This window comes from Notolepis coatsorum, assembly GCF_963971535.1.
Source record: "Notolepis coatsorum genome assembly, chromosome: 4".
Taxonomy (NCBI): domain Eukaryota; kingdom Metazoa; phylum Chordata; class Actinopteri; order Aulopiformes; family Paralepididae; genus Notolepis; species Notolepis coatsorum.
The window spans coordinates 36,909,032-36,927,158 of record NC_140168.1 but is presented as its reverse complement, the minus strand read 5'-3'; the positions used below and the strand labels follow the sequence as shown (position 1 = coordinate 36,927,158).

Genomic DNA, 18,127 nt, shown 5'->3' with positions numbered 1-18,127 from the left:
GATGAGTGATATATATAATTTTTTTTGTTTGTTTCCCGGAATTTAAAGAATGAAAACAATATTTTGTATGCTACAGTCTGGTTAACGTGACCGTTCTACTCTAGGGTTTTATATTATAATACTGTAAGTGTTTGGAGCAAACATATAGTGGAACATTTCCTGTGGTATAATCGTGACAAACTAGAGATGTGAGCGCTAGACTCAAGGTCTTCTACCTGAAGCTCTGCAACAGTTAACAGTTTTTATGATTCCGTGATGACGCTCCCATTAAAAAAATAACACACATACGCACACGTACATTTGTACTGTACGGTGGGACAGGGTTGATGATTCTGATTAATTCTATTCAGATTTGAGCTTGTTTCCATACACAGAATTGAGAGGACTGAGTGGTTCATGGTGTGTTCCATTACAGTACTAGTGGTTTATCGACTATATTCAAGTTTACATTATTTTGATCAAGTGTCTGCTTATCTATATTGATGGGGAACAACAGCTACTTTGGAAAAGCAAAGCAATAAAATGTGTTTTAAAAATGGCTTAATTTACAATAAAGACTGCTATTAAAAAAAAAGGACACTTGATAATGACCTTCCAACAACTCAATTGGTACATCATTTTATAAAAAAGAAAAACAATTATGCGTCCAGACACAAAAGTACTTATCTCTCATAAATCATGTGTCCCGTACAAAACACATTATTCCATTTTGAAAGCGTATACAGATTTTTGACAGATTCGTTGGCGAGTCATGCGTATGCCTTTAAAAACAAAAGAAAAACAAGTATAAAAAGCCACTATATATAAATATAAAATATGTACAAAACAGGCTACAGATCTGTGATTACCATTCAGACACACATCTGACATCTACAGATATCTCTCTGGAGGGCTTTTCTTACAAATCAGATCCAAAATATGTATTACATATTCAAGCGGAAAGAGAGAGGAGAACATTGGGATGGGATCGACCACATTCACACCAAACAAGACGTGAGAGCAAAATGTGTGAATGTGTTCGATTGGAAGGAGAATGTGAGCGTGGAGGGACCAAGACAATGAAAATGATACGCATTCTCTTTCTATGGTTTGAGGCACAGAAAACAAAGAAACTATAAAAGAAGGGTCAGCACGTCAGAATACCAGCATTCTATGCTCTGCGTGGTGCCAGTTCTATTGAAGCCTGTATTAAAATTCAAAATATACACATTAACATATCAAACGTTAGGTAGTTAACAATGCAGAGGTAATAACCTGTTAAATGACAGGTCGTTAACAATGAGATGGCTGATACCATTCAACTTGTTGTCATCCGAACTGAAAGTTTTCACACTTGGCACCAATGTGCGTTCACACGCTACACAGTGACTTAATGACCCTTCCTTATTTTATGGTTTCCTTGACAGAAAAGAGGAAATATAGAAGATATTTATACAGCCAATTAAGAAGAAACATGCAGAGATTATCTTGGAACCTGTCCTGGGTACACTGAAGAATATCTAAGGGTAGTTATATTGATAAGGGGTGCCATTGGGGTTGAATGGGTGTGATTTAAAACAGATAGAATTGTGTTTATGAGTGTTTTAAATTTCAGGAATAATAATAATTGTATGTAAATTTCAACTCCACAGCAATTTTTTTCTCCCATCATACCCACCTCCAAATTTACACTTGAAATTAAGTGAATTAATCTACAGTATGTGACATTATAACGTTGGCCTGAAATCATGTTGGTATCATAGTGTGATTCAACATGTCTAAGCACAAGATAGTTCATGTTTCATTTAATTAAAATTGTCGCAAAACATGTCGAAATTGCAAGTAGCCTACTACGGTATAATGTTGTAATAAGATACATTGTGTTCACAAGATAATGTACAGATTATAACACTGTGATAATGATACATTATCAATAAGTTAATATGTGAAGAGATAGAATAAACATATTTTCATATTTCAGTGTTATAAATGAGATGAAAGAGAACAGATTCTGCGCCTGAATTTCCCCAAGAGGATCAACAAAGGAATATCTTATCTTATCTGTTGTGAATTGTTAGCTAGGCTTGTGGTAGGCGTATTAGAAAGAGACTACGCTGTTGTTAGCTAGGCTTGTGGTAGGCGTATTAGAAAGAGACTATGCTGTTGTTAGCTAGGCTTGTGGTAGGCGTATTAGAAAGAGACTACGCTGTTGTTAGCTAGGCTTGTGGTAGGCGTATTAGAAAGAGATCACGCTGTGGTTAGTTAGGCTTGTGGTATGCGTATTAGAAAGAGACTACAGTATGCAGTGGTTAGTTAGGCTTGTGGTAGGCGTATTAGAAAGAGACTACAGTATGCAGTGGTTAGTTAGGCTTGTGGTATGCGTATTAGAAAGAGACTACAGTATGCAGTGGTTAGTTAGGCTTGTGGTAGGCGTATTAGAAAGAGAGTACGCTGTTGTTAGCTAGGCTTGTGTAGGCATATTAGAAATAAACCACCCTGTGGTTTGCTAGGCTTGTGGTGGTTTGTTACATCGCAGAGGACTTGGTTTTGTTTCTATCCTGTAAAAAGGTAAACAGGCCTTGTGAATGAATTATTCATGCTGTCACAGAGGGAAGAAATAACATAGGATGTTTAAGACGTGATAATAACCCTCAACCGTGTTTTTGATCAAAATAATTCTCTCTGGCCCCCTAATTAATATAACTACCCCTAACAAGATATCTTGTTAACAACTGTGGACAGTAAAAACAAAAAAAGAAAGCTCAAGACAAAACGTATAAATGATGAAGAGGGAACAAATGTGGGTCAACAGAGAAACAAGTCATCTTCTTCAGGCTGTTTTGTCATTTCCCAGCACTTGAGCCAACATGACTACTTCCTAGAGATTTGGAGATGTCTACTCAGGCAGTTCAGTGGACAGCTGTGGATTTATAGATTTATACAATTTCAACTGTTGAAAGGTGCTCCAGTATTTCATCTTGTGGAATAATTTAAAGGGAAAATACACCCTAATACAGAACGTACACTGTGGTGTCCCGGTGGTCTTGGACAGTTCAGTCTAATCTATGAACAAGGACAACTTGTCTTCTTAAGCTGGACATCAGAGCATCGATGCTTGAAATTGTGATGTCATCAAGTGACATGTTTCGGAGTCGGTGCGTTGACAATGAATTACCCCACGTTCCATTGAAAGTTGGAGGTCGGAAGCCCCTGGTTGAGATTCTGGAATTACGACCTCAGTCCGTTACAATGTCCAGCTCGGAAATACAGAGGAAGAAACCATAGAGATGTAAAATATGTAGTTTATCTAAGAGAGAAGCCGGTGACCCCACAAGCTAGTGTTTGTGTGGCTGCTTCCGCTCAGTATTGTGCTCAATATGTGCTGAGCAACGGTGTTGAATTAGCGCATGTTGGATTCAATTCTTCGATTGTCGTCTAAAGATGAAAACAGCGTTGTTTACAGTTTATAGTGCATGCCGCCGACTTGATGTGGCATCAGATAACTGGCATCTCGGAAAAGTCCGGAATTGAGAGACCATGTCAAGTTAGAGGGCCGTTCCGTATTGTATTTTTCTGAGTTCCTACTTCAATGGAATGCACCATTAGTGCCGGCCTTCATGTGTGTTTTTTTGTTTGTGTTTTTGTTTTGAGATGTTACATCCAGATTTCTTTGATTTATATGAAGGGCTTTACAGCTCTGAATCAGAAGATGTAGCCATATACCCATGAAATCACCATGAGTACTGTCATAGTGTTCTAGGGCTCAATAGGCTTGTCTCTCTAGCATTCAGCTTAAAGATACAGTACAATGATGTTTTAATTCAGTCATACATTGCTTATTGTGGAATATCAATGTCATGAGTATGCATTTTTCACCTTCAGATGTATCATTTGATTTGTTTTTGGTACTTTTCTTTCAACATATCTTCTGTTAAAAAATGCAACACAATTGAAAAATACAATTTTCATTAAGGAAAGACTTGTTCATATTCACAAATGAAAACTGAGCTGTACAATAGCATGGAAGTAACGTATGGTATGTGAATTCTATTTTAGGGTGGATTTCCCCTCTTGAGAAATGTTTACTGTGGTCTTTGGTCTTTGGCTTCGATCTCCTGTCTTCTCCTTTGTCTTGTTGCTTCATTCTCCTCTGCTTCGCTCTCCTCCATCCCTCTACCAAGGGCCCTTGACATTTGGGGGGCCCTTGGGGCTGTATTCTACTTGATGGGTCATACAGTCCCCAGGGTTACAACGCCCATCATGACCCCTACTACCAGTCTGCCCAACAGGGCCTGGGATTCCAGGAACGCCCTGCATGCCGACGGATCCAGGGGGTCCCATCTTACCATAGCCTGTAGAGCCTGGGACACCTGGGAATGACAGAGAGGAAGGGCATTTACTCACCATTTGACAATTATCAATATTATCGTGGATCCACACAAGCTAGCGGAGTGGCTATTACCTGGCGCTCCTGGAGGTCCGGAGTCTCCCATCTCTCCAATACCCTTATCTCCCTTTTCTCCTGAGGGTCCTCGTGGACCTGCAGGCAAAGGTTCACACATTTATAATCACACTCGTCACACGGTAACTATGTTTATGCAGTCTGGTAACTCATTAGGGCTGACTGAGGGCTAGAGCCACCCGATATGCCTTGTCTGGAATTTAAATTTAAATTCAGTCAATGACCTGGATTAGCCTTTTTATAATATCTGTTTAGTGGGAGTGTTTTAGCCCCATAGCTCTATGTAAACAACTGATTTACGGCATTTCAACCACACACTGCCTTCCTACATTTTGTAATACTACTTCCCATGCCACCCATTAGCTTAAAAGAAGAGGGAGACATACACATCACATACTCCAATTATCACATGTGCTAGCCACGTAAAACAGCAACCCACCTGATCACATGTTCTAGCCATGTAAAACAACAACCCACCTGATCACATAGTCACACACGTATACTGTAGCACACTCTGATGTCATTGTCATGGTGTCATGGAGGAGTTAGGATACATCTTTTGTTTTGGGCTGTCAGTTTATCGCGTTAATTATATGAATTAATTACACAGCAAATGATCGCGTTATGAAAATTAACTCAAAATGAATTAATTTGTTTTTACATTTTAATAAAAATCGTTTCAAATAATTTTTCTTTAAAAAAAAAATCTCATTCATTCCATAAGAACATAGAATAAACATTTACAAACTTTATTTTTTAAATGGTCCATTTGCAATTTCTTGGTATCTGATTCTAGGGACATCTATGGATCTCAGGGAATGTATTCCCAGTGTCAGAAATACTGTGTCTGTTACTAGGATAGAGTCAATTGTAATGAACCAAATGAGAATATCAATTCAATTCTTTTTAAATTTTTAATTTTTTGACTGCGAATAACACCATGCTAAAAATTACCAGACCTGAAAAATCTAAGCAAATCAATAAAGGGAAGATAATCAAACAGAAGGTTTTGTAGTACTGAATTCTGCCATCCGGACACATGCAATTTGAAATATGATTATAGAATATAAAATAGCAGGCCTAAAACGGTTATGCGATTAAAATGCGATTAATTTGATTTATTAATTACAAATCCTGTCATTAATTACATAAAAAAAAATATCGCCTGACAGCACTAGTTAAGACATTTGGCAAGACTGGACGTTCTTTCTCACCTGGAATTCCTTGGCCTCCAGGCCGGCCCTCTCGGCCGATCTGTCCTGGGAGACCGGGTACCCCATTGGACCCTTGCATACCTTGAGAGCCATCCTTCCCTGGAGACCCAGGCCGACCCGGGGATGCCACTGACTCTGGCATCTGCATACGAGACATGTAGTATGCCATTCTCTCTGGAGAGGGCGCATACACAATGGCAAGCGTGAGGACACAACAATAACACAACACGAAAGGGAAGCAGAATTATGCATTCACGGAAAAAGAAACGCACACATACGCAGGTGATACTTTTGGTCTACCTTGGAAAACGGTAGCGTATTGTGATCAGTGACGATCACAGATAAAAAAAACAACGAGATGTTCTCACCGTCAAAGATCTTGATCACCTGCTGGCGGATGTAGCTCTTGATGTCGTCGTAATTGACCACAGCCTTTTTGCGGTTAGACGAGGCAAGAAGAGAAAGAGGGGAGAATGTTGAGCCAGGCAGATCATAATTAACACTAATTAAAATAACGAATTCACCAAATGAAGGAACTGGTGACTGTTCCTTGATAACCCGTTGCCTTGAGAATGGTCTCAGGACCAGTACCACAATACAAGATCACATGGTTCATAACTGAACAGAAAATAAGTAAATAAGTAAATAACAGTGCCATTTTAAAACTACTGTAAACATGTGGCACGCGTCACAGTGTCTCACATCAAATCCGGGTGATCCCGGGGATCCGTTAGCCCCGGCGGGGCCTGCTGACCCACTGTTGCCCCTCTCCCCTCTGGGTCCGGCTGGGCCGATCATTGGCTGCGCGTCCTTCGCGTGGTACCCTCCTGCACCACCACTAGGGGGTCCTGGCCTGCCTCGCTCACCTGGAGAGCCCCTTTGTCCTGCGGCCCCTGCCTCACCCTGAGAGAGAGAGAGAGAGAGAGAGAGAGAGAGAGAGAGAGAGAGAGAGAGAGAGAGAGAGAGAGAGAGAGAGAGCGGGAGTGGGTAGGGGATAAATGTCATACAAAAGTCAAGTACACACAGTTCTTCATATCGTAATGTACTGTATGAGACTTGGTTCAGAGCCAGTTTGTTTATTCAACAAGGACAGGAAGTAGTCGGAGGGAAGGCATCCATGTTTCATCCCTTGGAGCTAACATCTGTCTCGCTTCCCACACAGGAGCGTGGGCTCCACTCTTGTCTGTGTGAGTACACACACCGAACCAAAAAAGCGAGCGGCCCTGTAGACTCGCAGAGACGATGATTTATCGAGGACAAAGCAGCATATAATGGACGTCTAATGTGTATGTGTTTTATCCGGAAATAGAGAGGAGTGGGAGAAGAATAGAGGAGTCTTTCCCCTGTCTCTTTCCTCTGTTCTGCCCCTCTGTTGTTGCTAAAAGCCCTGACAATGCTGCGCTGTCAAGGTGACGAATAGCCTCATCCAGCATCTCTCCTCGTTGCCTAATAGCATTATCCCAGCGCTGGTGAATAACTCTATCACATATCCACTGTTTACTGTAAGCTGCCGTTTCCTCTGCCGAGGCTACAGGGGTCGAGCCAGAGCAGCGCCTAGGCCAGGGTGGGATAGCGGGAGGAGGTGGACAGGGCAGTGAACCTGCGTGTTCAGCGAGTGTTGATGAACGAGCAAGAAAAGTAAAATAATAAATACATAAACTAGTTAATTGCTGGGCTAAGTACTTCTATTCTATTCACATATATGCTTAGTACATGTATCTATTCTATTCACATATGCTTACTACGTACATGTATCTATTGCTATGTCCGCCCATCACAAACACGCAAACTGTCTAACGCCTGTCCCCGTCTCCCCGTCTCCCTGTGAGTGGATGTCTCGTGGTGATGACCGGAGTGGTGGACGTCCCGTGATGATGGCCGGGAGGATGCGATCATCTCTACGCCGCCACCATACCTCAAATGGATCCGTCATCAGCTCTATTTTCAATCTTTCAAAATGTTCTTATGTACCCCAGTTGCTAAATTGCATGTACTTATTTGTGTTTCATTACACGTATATGTACATGCTTACCAACTGTTTTGCCTGTTTTATAGCAACACTACTATCACCGACATCTAAGAAGGGCCCTTCTAAGGTTTCTCCCCTCCAAATTGCCTGTGGTGCTTTTTTCCTATTGCTAGGTTTTTAGTGAGTTTTTCCTTACCTTCGCGTGGGGTCTGGGAGTGTTGCCTTTTTTGCTCCAGAAGCAAAAAATGTGTCTGCGGAAAGAGTTCACCTCGCAGAGGAAATAGGTGGGGTAATATATATACATGGATATGTGCCATAATAAAGACTGCTCTTACCTTTGCACCTGGCTGCCCATTTTCTCCCGATGGACCTGCTGTTCCCTATTAGAGGAGAGTGACAAGCTCAGTGAAAGAGGATTAAGATGTAAAGGCACTAAATATAATCTCATTATACTTTAACGATGACAAACACAACACCCCCAATAAAACATTACTCACATCTTGACCAGCGGCACCGTCGTTGCCTGGCTCTCCCTAAAAAAGGAAGGAAAGACAGATGGGAAAGGGGGGAGAGCATGACGGACATATTGTTAAGCCATTAGCATCATAGGCGATTAGTTAATTTAAACATTTGAGTTTCTAGTCACTGGCATATTGCAGTGTGAGGTTCTAGTCACTGGTGTATTGCAGTGTGAGGTTCTAGTCACTGGTGTATTGCAGTGTAAGGTTCTAGTTACTGGTGTATTGCAGTGTGAGGTTCTAGTTACTGGTGTATTGCAGTGTGAGGTTCTAGTTACTGGTGTATTGCAGTGTGAGGTTCTAGTTACTGGTGTATTGCAGTGTGAGGTTCTAGTCACTGGTGTATTGCAGTGTAAGGTTCTAGTTACTGGTGTATTGCAGTGTGATGTTCTAGTCACTGGTGTATTGCAGTGTGAGGTTCTAGTTACTGGTGTATTGCAGTGTGAGGTTCTAGTTACTGGTGTATTGCAGTGTGAGGTTCTAGTCACTGGTGTATTGCAGTGTGATGTTCTAGTCACTGGTGTATTGCAGTGTAAGGTTCTAGTTACTGGTGTATTGCTGTGTGATGTTCTAGTCACTGGTGTATTGCAGTGTAAGGTTCTAGTTACTGGTGTATTGCAGTGTAAGGTTCTAGTCACTGGTGTATTGCAGTGTAAGGTTCTAGTCACTGGTGTATTGCAGTGTGAGGTTCTAGTACTGGTGTATTGCAGTGGGGTGCCCAGGTGGTCCTGCGAGTCCTGACATCCCTGGTAGACCCCTGTCTCCACCCTGGCCCTTGTCTCCCTTTACACCCTGAGAGAGATAGAGAGAGATAGAGGGAGAGAGAGAGAGAGAGAGAGAGAGAGAGAGAGAGAGAGAGAGGAGAGAGAGAGAGAGAGAGAAGAGAGAGAGAGAGAGAGAGAGATAGAGAAGAGAGAGAGAGAGAGAGAGAGAGAGAGAGAGGAGAGAGAGAGAGAGAGAGAGAGAGAGAGAGAGGAGAGAGAGGAAGAGAGAGATAGAGAGAGAGATAGAGAGAGAGAGAGAGAGAGAGAGAGAGAGAGAGAGAGAGAGAGAGAGAGAGAGAGAGAGAGAGAGAGAGAGAGAGAGAGAGAGAGAGAGAGAGAGAGAGAGAGAGAGAGAGAGAGAGAGGAGGAGAGAGAGAGATAGATAGAGATAGAGAGAGAGATAGAGAGAGATATAGAGATAGAGAGAGAGAGATATAGAGAGAGAGAGAGAGAGAGAGAGAGAGAGAGATAGAGAGAGATAGCGAGAGAGATAGAGATAGAGAGAGAGAGAGAGAGAGAGAGAGAGAGAGAGAGAGAGAGAGAGAGAGAGAGAGAGAGAGAGAGAGAGAGAGAGAGAGAGAGAGAGAGAGAGAGAGAGAGAGAGAGCAAGAGAGAGAGACAGACATACATACATAGATATAGAGAGATAGAGGGAGAGAGATATAGAGAGATAGATGGAGGGTGAGAGAGCAAGAGCGAGTGAAATAGAGAGACACATACAGACAGAGATAGAGAGACAGAGAGAGAGACAGATAGAGATAGAGATAGAGATAGAGAGAGAGAGAGAGAGAGAGAGAGAGAGAGAGAGAGAGAGAGAGAGAGAGAGAGAGAGAGAGAGAGAGAGAGAGAGACATAGATGGAAGTTGGACCATGCTGATTCCCTGCTATTCTTTGCTCATTCAGCGTATGATCCACATGCGTTGAACTGATCTTTCTTCCTATCTCTCATGTTCCATCCCGTCTCTCTCTCTCTCACCACTCCCGCTACGCCAGAGGGTCCTGGGGGTCCGGCTGGTCCTGTGGGACCCTGTTGAGAGAAAGAGGAAAACACACATCTATTACCATCCAACATGCAAAACACATCACACTATTGACAACTAGAAAATGAACTGGGAGCGACCCAGAGGTCAAAGGTCATGAACTTACAACATGTCCGGAGGGTCCGGGGACGTCCCTGAGGTCCCGGGGTTCCAGAATCGCCCTGAAAGGGTCACAGATTTAAATACACAGGAAAGATCCATAGTGAAGGACTGAGTGTAATATGCAACGCATGCCTCGTCTGCATAATTTATGGCGGTGCAGTTGATGATGACTGACCTCTAGTCCTGGTCTGCCCGACGGGTCCCGTTGGCCCCACTGGTCCTGGTTCACCCTGGTGGGAGGAGACGGGGTCAAGTGGGTTTTATCGGTATGTAGTGCGGTGCACCCACGCATCAGCGTGCAATACTTATCACTGAAATACCCAGTATATACACACATTGCCTCAGCATTACCACTAAACCTGAAAGACAGACAGACAGACAGACAGACAGACAGACAGACAGACAGACAGACATACAGACAGACAGACAGACAGACATACAGACAGACAGACAGACATACAGACAAAGAGACACACATGCAGGTAGATATGCAGGCAGAAATGAAGGTAGACACACATACAGGTAGACAGGCAGACAGACATGCAGGCAGGCAGGCACAGACACAGACAGGTAGAGATACATACAGTTAGACATGTAGACAGGCAGGCAGGCAGACAGACAGACAGACAGGCAGATGAGTGTGATACAGTGAGTTTCTCTGGGCTAACCTTCTGTCCAGGGAAGCCAACGTGACCAGGTTTTCCTTTGAAGCCCTGAGGGGAGACAAACAGAGACTTACATTCAGACTGCATCAAAATTCAGACACTCATCCCGAAATGTTCTATTTTGATATGAACACATTTTCAAGGAAACCACACAGAGATACACAGAGAGAGGGGGATATAGAGAGAGAGAGAGAGAGAGAGAGAGAGAGAGAGAAGAGAGAGAGAGAGAGAGAGAGAGAGAGAGAGAGAGAGAGAGAGAGATGAGAGAGAGAGAGATGAATATAGAGAGAGGGAGAAAGGGATATATAGAGAGGGAGAGAGGGGGGATAGAGAAAGAGAGATAGAAAGAGAGATAGAGGGAGATAGAGAGAGAGGGAGATATAGGGAGATAGATATAGATATAGAGAGGGATACAGAGAGGGAGATAGGGGGGGGAGCGAGAAAGAGAGATAGAAAGAGAGATATAGGGAGAGAGGGAGATATAGAGAGAGAGAGATAGAGAGATATAGGGAGAGAGGGAGATAGAGAGAGAGATGGAGAGATATAGGGAGAGAGGGAGATAGAGAGAGAGATAGAGAGATATAGGGAGAGAGGGAGATAGAGAGAGATAGAGGGAGAGAGAGAGAGAAATAGAGAGGGGGAGAGATAGGGGGAAATGGGGTGACCGATCAATTCTTTTTTTCCTTGAAGCGCAGTGCGGTAGTGCAGTTTGTGATTATACCAGTATCTCACTGACTGGCTGGTAAATGACACAGACAGGATGAGAATATCAGAGGCCAGGAGCCAAGTTAAAGTTTGGATGTTGACAGGCCTGAGGGATGACTCTGCATACGGTAGGATTGTGTTAAGGAAATAAACTATAACTCCTCCTGCCATCGTTGAAACCACCAGAAATTCGAGCAATGAGATAATTGTAAGAAACGTGCGTGGTTTATTAAGGCAGGGTATCTGCAGGTTTAGCCCAGTCAGATTTAAGGCTTTTTAAGACTTTTTAATGCCACTCAGAATTAAATTTAATACCAATTTCACAATAACAAAAATCATTCAACGACACCAATTAGTTTAAGTTTAGGGACACATTGGTCCAAAGATGTTTATTAAAACATAACTTGGAAACTTAAAAATCTTGAACTTAAAGGAGTAACTGGATTGGATGAATTTCAACAAAGGGGTGACCAAACATAAATAGCAAATATAGCTATACAAAATATACCAGGGGCTAGGGATGCCTCGATCACGTTTTTTGCCACCGATACCGATCACCGGCCGTGAGCCATATCGACCGATACCGATACCGATCGTTTTTGATTAAAAGAAATTAAAATTTATTTTATATAAAAAAAAAAACTTTATAAAATATATATATTATATAATTAGACTTGTACTTGTATTATCTGCGAGACATGGCCACCACGCAACAAGCTCCACTGTCTGTGTGTACTCTAGTAGCCTCCAGCTACGGCCAGGATTATCCGGAGCTGCAGCTGGACCTATACTCGAGTAGCCTCAAGCTACGGCAAGGATTCTCCGGCGCTGCAGCTGGACCCTAGTATTGGTATAACGTTAAATCACATTCACAAGCCCTCAGCTCGAATACGCATCTAATCAGTGTTATAAGACATTGATATCAGGAGCTATCTGTAGCTACTGCTAGCCGGATATATAACGTTAATACGACGCCTCAGTGAATTATTTAGTTCAATGGGACATTTCGTTTTGAACAGTGAACTAGCTTGCGCTAACGTGAGCTAACAGCTAACAGCTAACAGGTATCATACACTCTACTAGACTTTGTGGAGCGTTTGTTTATGTCAGGAGCTATCGGTAGCTGGCCGACTAGATACCGTTCGGTTAGACAATGCCTCATCATGTATTAAACTAAAAGTGAATAGTTGACTGGGTCGTTTTGTAACGGTAGCTAAGCTAATGTTAGCTCAATGAGACGCCGTCCCTCCCGTGTCCCGTCTCACTAGACTAGACCCGTGTTTACATGCGTACGGGAGGGGCTGGAGGAATGAGCAGACGCCGCACCACCGGTGTCTGAGACAGAACTCAGCGACAGCGTGTGAGATCGGAGATTTGATAAAGTCAAACTGTATCTCCCGTTAACAGTTTTCCCCCAGATTTCATAATAAAACATAAGATGACATGGCATTTTATCTTTCCTTTCTATGGCATTTTTAAGACCTCTGAAAATGGATTTAAGACATTTTAAGACAAACTAAGGCCTTAATTATTGATAAACAAATTTAAGACCTTTTAAGACTTTTTAAGGATCCGCGCGACACCCTGTAAGGTTTTCCTATTAACTCGACCAAAATTGAACATGAACGGCACATTTTCAAGAGCTGTGCCATTGACCTTTTAGGTGATTATGCATGTGTGTTTCCACTCACATGAATAGTCTTCGAGGCTGACTGGCTTTCTGTACAGTATTGGAAACCTCAGTGCCTTGGTTTGAATACAATTTCTGGTTCGTTGTGGTGCACCCAGGGTTCCCACAGACATTGCAAAATGAAATTCAAGGACTTTCAAGTACTTTTCCAAGCACTATTTTTGTTTTAAATGCAGTTTTTTATAGAAGAAAACAAATCAGATCCAATATTTATGGCTTAAAACCAATTTCCGACAATTAGTTACACTTTAAATGGAAAAATTAAATGTCTTGATTCAGATTATTTTTTTTTATTATTATCTTTTTCCTCCTTTTTTCCATTTTTCTCCTATCCCAATGTTAGTCGTTATGCCAATTCCCAATCCCCTTCCTGGTCGTTGCGCACTCTACCCCCTACCGTCGGTCCGGGAGGGCGGAGACTATCACATGCTTCCTCCGACACATGTGTAGCCAGCCCACCACTTCTTTTCACCTGGAAGCGCGGACTCTCACTGGGAGAGTGTAACGTGTGGAAGGTCACACTACCTCTCTTAGATCCTTCCCTTGCTGTGCAGGCGCCCCGACCGAACTGTAGGAGTCGCTGTTTACAACGACCAGGACCCACCCTCGCCGGGTTTCCCACCCTCTAACACTGCCAATTGTGTTAGTATGGACGGTCGGCCAACCCGGAAGCGTGTATACTTTCCGCAACGGAGTTCGGTTTCCGGGTTCCTCTGATTGGCCGCGACCCCCATGTGACCCGCCCCCCTTATCGCTGCCGCTGCCGCTCACCGCTGTGTTGCAGAGCAGAGCGCTCGCTTCCTGAGTCAAGAAACGCGCCACTCTGAAACGCGCCACTCTGAAGTCAAGAAACGCGCTGTTGGTAACACCACCCACTTCAATGACAGAGCTCTCTTGTTTAATAATATTGTTGCGTCATCTTCTGAGTCAAGAAACGCAGTCATCTTAATGTGCTGCTTATGCAGTTATCAGCTGTTCAAGAAACGCAGTCATCTTAATATGCTGCTTGCAGTTATCAGCTAGCTGACTAAATGTAAATCTTATGCAACGCCAGTCAAGAAACGACCGCCCCAGCAGCATCACGCATCAACTGTAATGTGGAGTGGACTGAAACATATTTACAATTAGCATTTTATAAAGTAGAACTGTAATGTTTACTTTCTCAGTCAGCGCTAAGTGCAGCATCCCTTTTCACATCAAAACATGTAAAATATTTAAACAACCATTAAGCAGTGTTGGGCGCGTTACTCAGGAAGTATAGGAGTTGTGGAAAGCAGGATGAGAGAGCGTAGATTTCAGTGTGTATCATTTAATCATTTATCATTTAACATTTGAAAGGCATACATTGATGACAAGGAGACAGGCTTCGTCTCTGACGCGGGGTTGGTATTTATTATTTGTTATGTCATTTAGTCTACTTTCATTCTGATTTAATTACTGGACTGTCATTATTGTTATTATTATTTCTGTTATTGTCCTGTAATTCATCATTGATTATTACTGTTACTGTATTGTCTATCTTGTTTCATGTAAAAAAAGGGAAAATAAAAAACATTTGTTAAAAAAAAAACATACTCAACCTCTACTGTCTTTAACTATGAATGAACACAACACTAACTTACACTGACGCCAACCTCTACTGTCATTGAAGTGGGTGGTGTTACCAACAGCGCGTTTCTTGACTCAGAGGCTTGACTCAGGCGTCTATGCCAAATACAGCTGATAACTGCATAAGCAGCATATTAAGATGACGCGACAATATTATTAAACAAGAGAGCTCTGTCATTGAAGTGGGTGGTGTTACCAACAGCACGTTTCTTGACTTCAGAGTGGCGCGTTTCAGAGTGCCGCGTTTCTTGACTCAGGAAGCAAGCGCTCTGCGCTGCAACACAGCGGCGAGCAGCAGGGGCAGCGGCAGCGATAAGGGGGGCAGGTCACGTGAGGGTCGCAGCCAATCAGAGGAACCTGGAAACCGAACTCTGTTGCGGAAAGTATACACGCAACCCGGAAGCACCACAGCTGGATTCGATCCCACTGTCTCTGTGGTGGTGGGCAGACGCTTAGTCCACTGTGCCACCCGGCCGCACCTGATTCAGATTTTAAATATCCATTTAATTTCTCATAGCAATGCAAATACAAGTCTGCCTACCTGATTGCAACGACCAAAACCACACAAACTGATTGAAAGACAATTGGACAACTCCTACGCAGACAATTGGACAACATTCCACTGTCAAACATTTCCACCCAAAGAGGAGATGCTACCTACTGTATACTCATATTATTTTTCCGTTAACATATTGAATACATAATATCATATAATTATTGTCCCCCCCCCCATATTTTCTAGTCTCTTTTGTAAATAAGAACTTAAACGTATTCACTGTGTCCATGGAAACGATGATGAACGCAGCCATAACGGTATGGTTTCCTCATGCAGAAAAGTTAGTCGGTTTACTTTTCTGATAACTACAGTACATCACTGCATAACTCATAAATGTTCAGACAAGCTTAATGTTTTTGGAATACACCCAATTGAAAGTTATAACCGCATTTCCATTCAAATTAATTAACGGATGTCTGGATTGGGTACAGTTCTGAGGCACTTGTGGCAGAGCTATTTTGCAGGCTGTGATGTACAGGCATAGAGAGAGAGCTCTGCTTAGGAGTGTGAGACATTGTTCTTTTTGGTGGAAACATTCGTCTCTAGCCCATTTCACTTAATCTGTAAATGATTTGTCAGGCTTGACGATTCTAAAATGTCATTGCCAAAGAAACGAAAGATGCCTCAATATTAGGGATTGAAAATAAGGGTTCCATGTTTCTGACCACAAGTGTGTCTGACTCTTACCACCAAACCTACACAGACTACAACGTGTGATGTATATCAAGATTCAAGATTCAAGATTCAAGAGTTTAGTCATCACATACATACCAGGGCATACAGTGAAATGCGGTTGGCCATGCCCAATACGATTGTGCAATAAAACAATAGGAATGGTAGTGATAATAATAAGATAACTAAAATAGACATGTTAATAAATCACTTAAAGGCACTGGATCCTATGTACACTCCTATACAATGTGCAGTTTTACTTCCATGTCCCTATGCTATACTTGCTGTTACTAACTATACTATGCAACAAGCACAAGTTATTTTCTTAAAGTGTCCTTTTTCCCATCCTTTAAAGTGTCCTTTTCTTGTGTGTTTAAAGTGACCTGTGGTGCGTTTGTGTGTGAGTGAGTGCAGAATGTTGTGTTGTGTGTGAATGTGTGTGTTCATGTGTGCTTGTGTGTGGAGAGATCAGTGTTCATTGTTCTGATGGCCTGAGGGAAGAAGCTGAGCCTTAGTCTCTCTGTTCTTGTTGCGTGTATACGGAGGCGCTTGCCTGACCGCTGCAGCTTGAACAGGCTGTTGTTGGGGTGGTGAGGGTCCTTCATTATTCTACAGGCTCTGGATTTGCACCTCCTATTGTAAAAGTCCTGCAGGGGTGGTAGTGCAATACGCGTAGTCCATTCTGCTGAGCGCATCACTCTCTGTAGGGCCTTCCTATCCTGGGCCGTGCTGTTTCCAAACCAGGCAGTGATGTTCCCAGTCAGAATGCTCTCTACAGCCCCGGAATAGAAGGAGCAGAGTATCTTCCCTGATACTCTGAACTTCTTTAATTTTCTCAGGTGGTAGAGGCGCTGTTTGTCCCTTTTTACCACAGTGTCTATGTGAGTTGTCCATCAGGTCAGGTCCTCTGTGATGTGGACTCCCAGGTACTTAAAGCTGCTCACCCTGTCTACGATAGCCCCATTTATCCACAGTGGCTTGTGTGTCCCCTGCTGCATTCTCCTAAAATCCACGATCAGCTCCTTGGTTTTACCAATGTTCAGGAGTAGGCTGTTATCCCGGCACCAACGTGCCAGTACATCAACCTCCTCCCGGTAGGCCTTCTCGTCATTGTTAGAGATCAGCCCCACCACCACGTGTCGTCCACCCACCCTGACCGCCTGGGGCCTGTCGGTCAGAAAGTCCTGGGCCCTCATTCATCAATTGTGTGCGTAGAACTATTCTATTTCCACACGTAAGCACGGAATGTAGAACTAGTGTACGCACAGGGAAGTCGGGATTCATCACACACTGCGTACGCAGGCTCTATGCTCCTCCGTGTTGATGAATACCACTTTGTTCTACCGTCAATGCTCGTGCATGATTATCCATATATGGTCATGAAAGTGAGGAAACACCCCCCATGGGATGTGAAATAATGGACTGACCCGAGCGGAACCCTGAGAAACTCCACGGAGAATTCACTGCTGTCGAACCAAGAAGACACTATAGCGTATTATGGGATAAATAAAAGGCGGATTTGTAAACGGTGATGTCAGATATCAACGGCTCCCTAAGACCATTGCTGCAATTCTGCCTGGACAGCTCAAAATACTAATAAAGACCGTTCGTTGACCACTGTTTGGCGTTGGTTGTGTGTCATTATAACCGTGCTGTAATATGAATGCCTTTATTAGTTGTGTTCGATTGGCTATATGATTTTTAGAGGCATCTATTTTGTTGTCGGCTAATAAAGACCGCGCTGGAATATGACTGCCTTTTCCCGTGTTGTTTGATTAATACCCAGGGATTAAGATTCCCCTCAATTTTAATCCAAATCGCGATGGATCTCCCGTCAATTTTCTACCTGCTGCATATGATTTCTAGAGGCATACTACAATCTATTTTGATGTCAGTATTGGGTAGCCTATATAAACAATATAATACGAGAGCATATACAAGAACAATGAATCTCACTGCATGTATGATGTAGGCGCCTGCCTTTCAATACATGAACTTGAATTCCATCATGTTTGTGTGCGGGACTCACAAGGCTGTTGTCACAATGGGTGGTACCGGTGTACAGTAATAATAACAGTCCACACAATATCACGATCCATGCCATAGCCTATGTTCTATTAGGACATGATCTGTGACGACAAATGTTCTAGAATGTTTGATTAAGTACTCTGACAGCATGCCTA

At 42.9% G+C, this 18,127-nt stretch overlaps 1 protein-coding gene across 1 annotated transcript in view; it reads right to left on the bottom strand.

Annotated features, from left to right (window-relative positions):
* Positions 1–602: 602 nt before the first annotated feature.
* Positions 603–18,127, bottom strand: part of col16a1 (collagen, type XVI, alpha 1) — a gene marked incomplete at its 5' end in the record, with an annotated part of 142,539 nt that continues 125,014 nt past the window's right edge. Inside the window, 14 exon segments of the mRNA XM_084311911.1 lie at positions 603–4,349; positions 4,442–4,519; positions 5,656–5,829; positions 6,024–6,087; positions 6,358–6,558; positions 7,960–8,004; positions 8,122–8,157; positions 8,845–8,934; positions 9,883–9,933; positions 10,053–10,073; positions 10,075–10,107; positions 10,224–10,247; positions 10,249–10,278; positions 10,717–10,761. Of these exon segments, the coding sequence (XP_084168037.1) occupies positions 4,153–4,349; positions 4,442–4,519; positions 5,656–5,829; positions 6,024–6,087; positions 6,358–6,558; positions 7,960–8,004; positions 8,122–8,157; positions 8,845–8,934; positions 9,883–9,933; positions 10,053–10,073; positions 10,075–10,107; positions 10,224–10,247; positions 10,249–10,278; positions 10,717–10,761 (1,089 nt within the window). The 3' untranslated portion in view covers positions 603–4,152.